The sequence below is a fragment of the Myotis davidii genome, unplaced genomic scaffold (genome assembly GCF_000327345.1).
Source record: "Myotis davidii unplaced genomic scaffold, ASM32734v1 scaffold370, whole genome shotgun sequence".
NCBI lineage: Eukaryota > Metazoa > Chordata > Mammalia > Chiroptera > Vespertilionidae > Myotis > Myotis davidii.
This window is the reverse complement of record NW_006288615.1, coordinates 6,491,875-6,499,075: the sequence shown is the minus strand read 5'-3', so window position 1 is coordinate 6,499,075 and position 7,201 is coordinate 6,491,875. Positions and strand designations below refer to the sequence as shown.

The window sequence follows — 7,201 nt, the reverse complement described above, 5'->3', positions numbered from 1 at the left end:
AGTGACGCCCGGGAGCGGGGGCCACAGAGCCTGGAACAATCTGCTTCTGATCCCAAACCCTCAAAGATGGGGGCTCGGGTCGTGGGACAGGTTAAACCCCACTGCCTTGCCAGCCCTCTTCTTTGCAGGAAATCCCAAGTCAGGCCTGGAGTGTTCCTGCAAATTAAAATCCAGTGAGCCTCACCAAAGACCAAACACATGAAGGGACAAACCACTGGAGTCAGCAGAAGCAAAAGCACAGAATCAGACTCCTAAAGACTGAACAGGTTTCAGTCGCCAGGTGTGCAAAACAGCACAGCTGTGCACGGAATCTTTAAAGAATAAGGACACAGTTAGGAAAGAGAGCATGCATGACCACACAACCAAGAAGTGTCAGGAATGAACACGCCAGAAAAACAAAGGGAGGTGAACTGGGAGATCCCTGCCAAAACTATACAGCAGGCCACAGAGAGAGGTAAGGAGATGAGGCAGCCTTTAGTGGGTACATGGGAGGTTGCAATGAAAAGGTCTGATCTCTTACTGGACTCGCAGAGAGAAAGTGGAGAGAACAGGGATCGGGAATGACATAAGGAGATTATGGTTAAAAAATTTTCCAAAATTGAGAGAAAAGACTTAACAGAGCCAAGAAATGCGCACATTCCAAGCAGAATAAATAACAACTCACACATACCACAGTAGAGTGAAACTGTAGGAAATCAGACTGAGCTTTGATCTCATGATGAGACGGTGGCTGATCCCCCCACATAAGTCCTCTCTCTGCTCGCCCAACTAGAATATTGCTACCCCGTCTTTTCTTAGAAACAGCCCAGAGCCGTTACCTCTCTTTGGAGTTTCCGTTTTTCAGCCTTCAGTTCATCTTCTATTTTTTCTGCATTTTCAGCAGCTGATTTATAACGTGATACTTGACTCTCTAACCTTATTACCTAAGAGGAAGGAAAAACCAGCTGCAAAAATGGATTGGCCTGTTTTCTTCCTCCAATTGCTTTATTACATTTGAGATCAAAGGATATAATTTAATAAAATGGGAAAGTACACCATCCAAAGAATTACGACCAAGCCTTCTTGACTATTAAATAGGTTCTAGTCAAGCAAGCTATTTGTTCTTAATTTTTGAGCAACCCAGGACTGACCCTATCAGGGACTCATTTCTTCTCTGGCCCTAATCCAAAAGCGTGGCTCCCATAAGAGCTGATACCCTGCTGCCATCGTTCCCTTTTATAGGACGAATCTGCAGGAAAACGGGCCGGGTCCAAGCAGAACAGGGCTGGGAAGCAAAGACTCCACCAGGCCCTCTGCTCCAGTCTGATCTCTCCCAGAGAGTGGGGTGAGGAGGCAGGAGAGGGAGGAGGAAAGGCAAGAGCTGAGACAGGAGTGAGAGAAGGAGGGTTTGGGTGGCATTGCACCGTCTGCTGGAGGCTTCCATTCTGCTGAGATCAAAGCAAGCTTCATAGAACTCATCACTTTCCATGTGCTCTCCTCACTCTGTCCCTATAAAAACTCCAAAAGGTTCCACCCACGTGCAGCGGGGAAGAGTGCCTGCTGTTACCTCTCCCTTGGGTTAGGACACAGCTTGCTGCCCAGCATGCGAGACGCATGAGTGCTCACATCGAGGGACCAGAGAGAGCCGGCCCGGCTGGGAGAGGAAAGGAGCCAGGCCAGAGGGCATCCCTGAAGGAAGCATTTTTTTTTAAAAAAATTAAATTATTATTTTAGAAATTATTTTTAAAGAAAAAAGAACAACCCTCCGTGGCCACATTAGTTACATCCTACAGCTAACCATCTTTTACAAAGGGTCAGTATCGATTACACAACTCAAATCTCCCTAAGTTCTCTCTGTGTAGGAAATACATTGAGGACCTTGACTTTTGGGTCTAAAAATGTCTGCTTCTTTTTGTCCTCAGCCTTTCAGGGGCGAGGTCGCGCACACATCAGTGTAGGTGCCCGTTACTGCTGGAGCGTGCACGTACATTTTGTTCTAGTGCAGTTATCTCTTGCTCAGATTTTGCAAGTTTAAATTTGAGGTCGCTGATCTGTCTGTTGGCATCCCCTAAAGGTTGAAAAAGAAGAAAAATTTGTTAAGCTCTTGGGCTTTTAAAATGTCGAAACAATAGTTACTGGGAACCAACCCCTTACTTCCTGATCGCCTTGTAAATGTGTTAAGTCCTGGTCCGTGGCCCCCTAGCCCTCCTGAGTTGAGATAGGAGGGTGCTCTCTCCATGGACCCAGGCTGGGAAAGTGCCCAGGAGAGAGTGCACCTGTGAGTAAGGAAGTGGTGGGAGAGGTAGGGGGGAGGAGAGACTGGGCCTAATTGTATTCCCTTAAGCCCCTTCCTAGTTTACTGGCATAGAAAACACCTTCCACCTTTCCATGCAATCAGCAGGCCAAAGGTGGCCGTATCCAGCACAGTAAGTGATTTCCTGCAGCACGTCCTATGGTGGCCTCGCTGTGCAAGATTTGGGGCACCTGTTCTGCTTCTTAGGCTCACACAGAAACATCCTTGCCTCGCCCACCTGCCTGTCCTGTTCTGTCTTACTGAGAAATGTAATCCGGGCTTCTGGGGGGCGAGGGGGCGTTTGGGGAACACTGGGCTTCCCTCGCCACGGCATTTCTCCCCTCCCAAACAAGCACGCCAACATCCCACACGTCAGAGCGGTTGCTCCCGCACAAGGGTCGACATTTACTTTGCAGGTCCATCACGTGCACGTCTGTCCCGTTCTCTAAGACAGCGTCCTCAGGGCGCAGCGTGTCTAGCTTGCCATTCTTCATTCTTTCTGCCAGCTGCCCTTTGAGTTTCTTAATCTGAAACACCCACCGAGAAAGGATGTTAATTCCTCTATTCCAAACAGAGAAGTTGAGCCTAGAGCCTGTCAAAGGAAACAGCAGGTAAAGAAGAAAACCCATAGGTAGAACTGGATGTTGCCTTGCAACTATTTCACGTGGATGCCAATGAGACAGAGGTTACATAAATAAGCCCCAGAGAAATGCAGAAAAAGGTTACAATCCATGAGGAGAAAGGGAGTTTCTCCTTTAATGAAGGAACCAACACAAATAAACAAATAAACTACCTCCTGCCAGTTAGTACTCTTCTCAGAAACTAAGTATAATGAATGAAAATGCCATTATATTTACAATTTCAGGCATAGACAATTTTGTAACTTGGTGGCAAGTTATTCGAAAGCTGCAGTTCCTCTTGAATTCAAGAGGAGATCGTACATAAAATCATTTAAATGTTTGTCTGAGCGTTAGCAATTGAGGGTGCTAGTATCCTCTGCTTGATTCACTAAGGCAGTGGTCGGCAAACTGCGGCTCGCGAGCCACATGCGGCTCTTTGGCCCCTTGAGTGTGGCTCTTCCACAAAATACCACGTGCGGGCGCGCATGTACAGTGCGATTGAAACTTCGTGGCCCATGTACAGAAGTCGGTATTTTGTGGAAGAGCCACACTCAAGGGGCCAAAGAGCCACATGTGGCTCGCGAGCCGCAGTTTGCCGGCCACTGCACTAAGGAGCCAGGAAGGGCCACCTGGGCCTCCTAGGCACAGAGGTGCTGAAACTGAGTCCCCACCAGGCGAGTCAGGTTAGGCAGCAATCTGTGTGCTGCCTCCCCACCCAGCACATGGCCGTGGCTCTGAGACCTCCTCTCCAAACCTCTCCTATGACTTCAGACGGATACGAATTTCAAGAGCCCGAGCTGGCTTGATGGTTATTTTCAAGCGCGGTGCGTTAGGGGTCCGGACAAAGCAAGCAGGAAGGATGGGAAGGTTCCTGGCTTCAGGCGCCCCACTCGACAACTCGTAAAGCAGTAAAAAGGTTGTTACCTGTTCCAGCAAGCACTCCCGTTCGTCAACAAGCTTTCTCAACCTAATGTCTGAAGAAATCAGAAAGACACAGGTTTAGGGGGCTCTGTGCACCGCACCGTCAGCAGACGGCGACACGGGAGGATGAGCACTCAGGTTAGTGAAACTGATGATGAGGGTATTAAACACGTACCACGTGAATGAGGCCACACACAGGACGGGGAGGAGGTCAGCCTCCCAGCACATGCTTGTCTCGTCAGCGTCCGACCGCATGCAAACGGGCTAATCTTCTACTTGGGGTTAGCATGCAAGGGCTCTAGGGCCAAACCACACTGCAACACAAGATCTCACAGGCTTCATGGTTTAACATCATTAGCAAGGTACAAACACACTGGGCATCGCCACGACACATCACCGGCATTTTCATCAGCCTGCACCTCCTGAGTGTACCCCCAGAGATATTTCTCTCATGGGCTCACCCAGGCCGGAGTTCTGACTGTGACTACGAATCATAGTTTCCTGACTACATATGTGCTAACCCACTTGTCAAACACTTTTATTCTTTTGAGGAAGAATGTAGGAATAATGAGGTTCTGCCCTTCCTCCCACCCCAGATATATCAGGATGCATATATATATATATATATATAAGCACCCAGAAATCTCCCTAAACATCTCCCTGAATACAGTGTTCAGTGCAGGGGGGAACCACAGCCTGCAGGGGGTGTGGGGGTTTGGGCCAAATCCTATACCCGCCTCAAGGAGAACCAGGTGTGACATGATGAGAGCGATGCTCGTGTGTGCTGCGCCCACCCTGTGCCAGGCACGACCACCAGCCTCTCTCTCCCATGGAGCCCTGCCGGTGGCTCTGTTATTCCGTCCTAAGACCCAAGGCCCAGAAGAACTAAGCAACTTTCTGAGGCCTCACTGCCCAGCCTGAGGGCCTCGCCCCTAAATGCGTCACTGCACTGCTTTTCCCCCCAGATATATCAGGATGCATATATATATATATATATATAAGCACCCAGAAATCTCCCTAAACATCTCCCTGAATACAGTGTTCAGTGCAGGGGGGAACCACAGCCTGCAGGGGGTGTGGGGGTTTGGGCCAAATCCTATACCCGCCTCAAGGAGAACCAGGTGTGACATGATGAGCTCGTGTCTCGTGTGTGCTGCGCCCACCCTGTGCCAGGCACGACCACCAGCCTCTCTCTCCCATGGAGCCCTGCCGGTGGCTCTGTTATTCCGTCCTAAGACCCAAGGCCCAGAAGAACTAAGCAACTTTCTGAGGCCTCACTGCCCAGCCTGAGGGCCTCGCCCCTAAATGCGTCACTGCACTGCTTTTCCAAACCTAAACTCAGACCTCAGAGCTGGGCCCGGACTCCCGGTCGGAGGGTCCTGTACCTGAGGGACCAGCGTTCTCACATTGCCTGCTTTTGATCAGCCACGTGAAATGGAAACAATTCACATAAAATGCACCTTTGTCTTCTTTTAAAAAGTCAGGTAGCCACACTCTAACCCAAGTTACATGCTCACTCTAATCGTTTTCTCCGAACACCCCAAGCTGTTATTTTGGAAGGCACAGTAACAAAATAAACAAATCCAGAAAATGTGGAGCACAAGATAGTTTCATGATCCTTTTGAACTCCATTTTTGATTTACCCACAGTCAAACTGCTTCTGAGGGAGGATCCATTCTTTCCTTCTATAAACCCACCCAACACTGAAAAAAATTTATAGTTATAAACCCAGATCTCTTATTCAATACCACTTTTCATTTTATCTTATCTATTTTATATTCCTATGTACAAAATCCCGGGCATCATAAGAAACTCTGAATATATCAGAAAGTGGACTTGAAGCTCATATATTACACAATTTTATTATTTTTCTATTGGGAGACTTCAAATACCTTAGATAGCAAGTAAAAAACAAATGATACATTGTAATAATAGTCTTAGGGGAAAAAATAAGGATCCTCTAACCTTAAGTCTCATAATGAGAATATGAAAAATAGATGTGGAATTTTTAAGAAAGAGAAATTTTAAAGCAGAATTAAGATGGAAACGAAATAGTTTTAAGATAATGGAAACAAGAAAAAAGCAAAATTATTTAATATGAAGTAAATGAGTACTTTTAAAAATAGCTTTAAAAACCAACAGTCTAAATTGTTGAGTGAATGGTGTTACATCACTGGTATACTTATTGTAATTCTTAACAAGAACATTGCAAACCTATTACTACCCTAGTAAGCACTGCTCATCATTGCTCTCTAATGCCCGATTTTCAAACAAGTCCATTTACAGACTTTGGACTTGCAGTTTTCAGAAACAAGGCATAAAGAACTTGAAGTCACAATGACTCAAATGTAGGGCTTTCTTTCATAGTGGGAAGTTAAAATGGGTGGCCATTGAAGGTATTTTAGTAATACTGGTAAGGATTACACTTTTAAAAAATCTGCTTTCTATACTAAATCCCAACACCTTTTCTGGTGTGCATGTGAGAAACCAAAAAGCTAATTAAGGCCTAGAGTCAGTCCCTGGGCAGCCGGACGAGCCTTGGAATTCTCCGAGCCCTTCTGGTCACTTGCTCCTGTGGCCTCACATTGTCACCTCACTCGCCGGGGGTACAGCAAGGTCCACGAGTCACAGCCACACCACGAAGCAGTCCCTCTTTCTGGCGCCGTGACTGAGGTCTCTCAAGAAGCCACTACGTGCCTGCTTTCCCCACTCCCTCCTCACAGGTCCGTTTCACCGGGTCTGTTTCGTCCTCCCTGGGCCAGGCCCCCAGGCCAGGACAATACGTCCTCCTTACTGTCAAAGGCAAACATGTTGCTAAGGACAATTCCTTTTTCTCCTATTTACAGGGCCCAGGAGGTCCACACAGATGGGACCTGTCCACACCAGCCAGTCCACTGGCTTCCGTTCCATTCAACAGCGGAAGCCATTCACATCTGGAAAAATGTTAAGTCTTTGATGTAAGAGGGACAGTGGACAGGGTGAAAGGGAACGAGAGGGTTTTTCTCCTGAAAGACAAAGTTTTCCCTATGTATGATCATCACACTGAACAAGCACACGTGAACACACACACACACACACACACATACACACACACCCCTTTTCCTTCTGGAGTCTGGATGCTTGCAGTACATCTTACTGTGGTGTTCACGGTGGCATGCTAGGTAAGGTGCTCTCCTGGGGCAGGAGTCTACTAACAGAAAACAGAAATCCCAAACTATCTAACCCCGGAGAAAGAGCATTCCAGGTCCTGTGACAGTGGGAATGTATATGATCAGGTCATTAACTGGAAATACTAACTTTATAGAAAGCAGTCAGTGCAATCCATCTCATTCCTAAAACCTCTCACAACCTTTACTATGTCCCAACCTTCATATATTATAAAATTGCA

At 47.2% G+C, this 7,201-nt stretch overlaps 1 protein-coding gene across 3 annotated transcripts in view; it reads right to left on the bottom strand.

Moving 5' to 3' along the window:
* The window catches only part of LRRFIP1 (leucine rich repeat (in FLII) interacting protein 1), a 78,355-nt gene that overhangs the window by 1,233 nt on the left and 69,921 nt on the right, over positions 1-7,201 (bottom strand). For 2 of the 3 annotated variants that reach the window (XM_015561911.1, XM_006760490.2), the window contains 4 exons: positions 3,817-3,866; positions 2,682-2,799; positions 1,968-2,047; positions 819-923 (listed from right to left, as the gene is read on the bottom strand). In XM_015561911.1, the coding sequence (XP_015417397.1) occupies positions 819-923; positions 1,968-2,047; positions 2,682-2,799; positions 3,817-3,866 (353 nt within the window). The remainder of the gene's footprint in view (positions 1-818; positions 924-1,967; positions 2,048-2,681; positions 2,800-3,816; positions 3,867-7,201) is intronic. The other variant, XM_015561912.1, reaches the window with a different exon arrangement.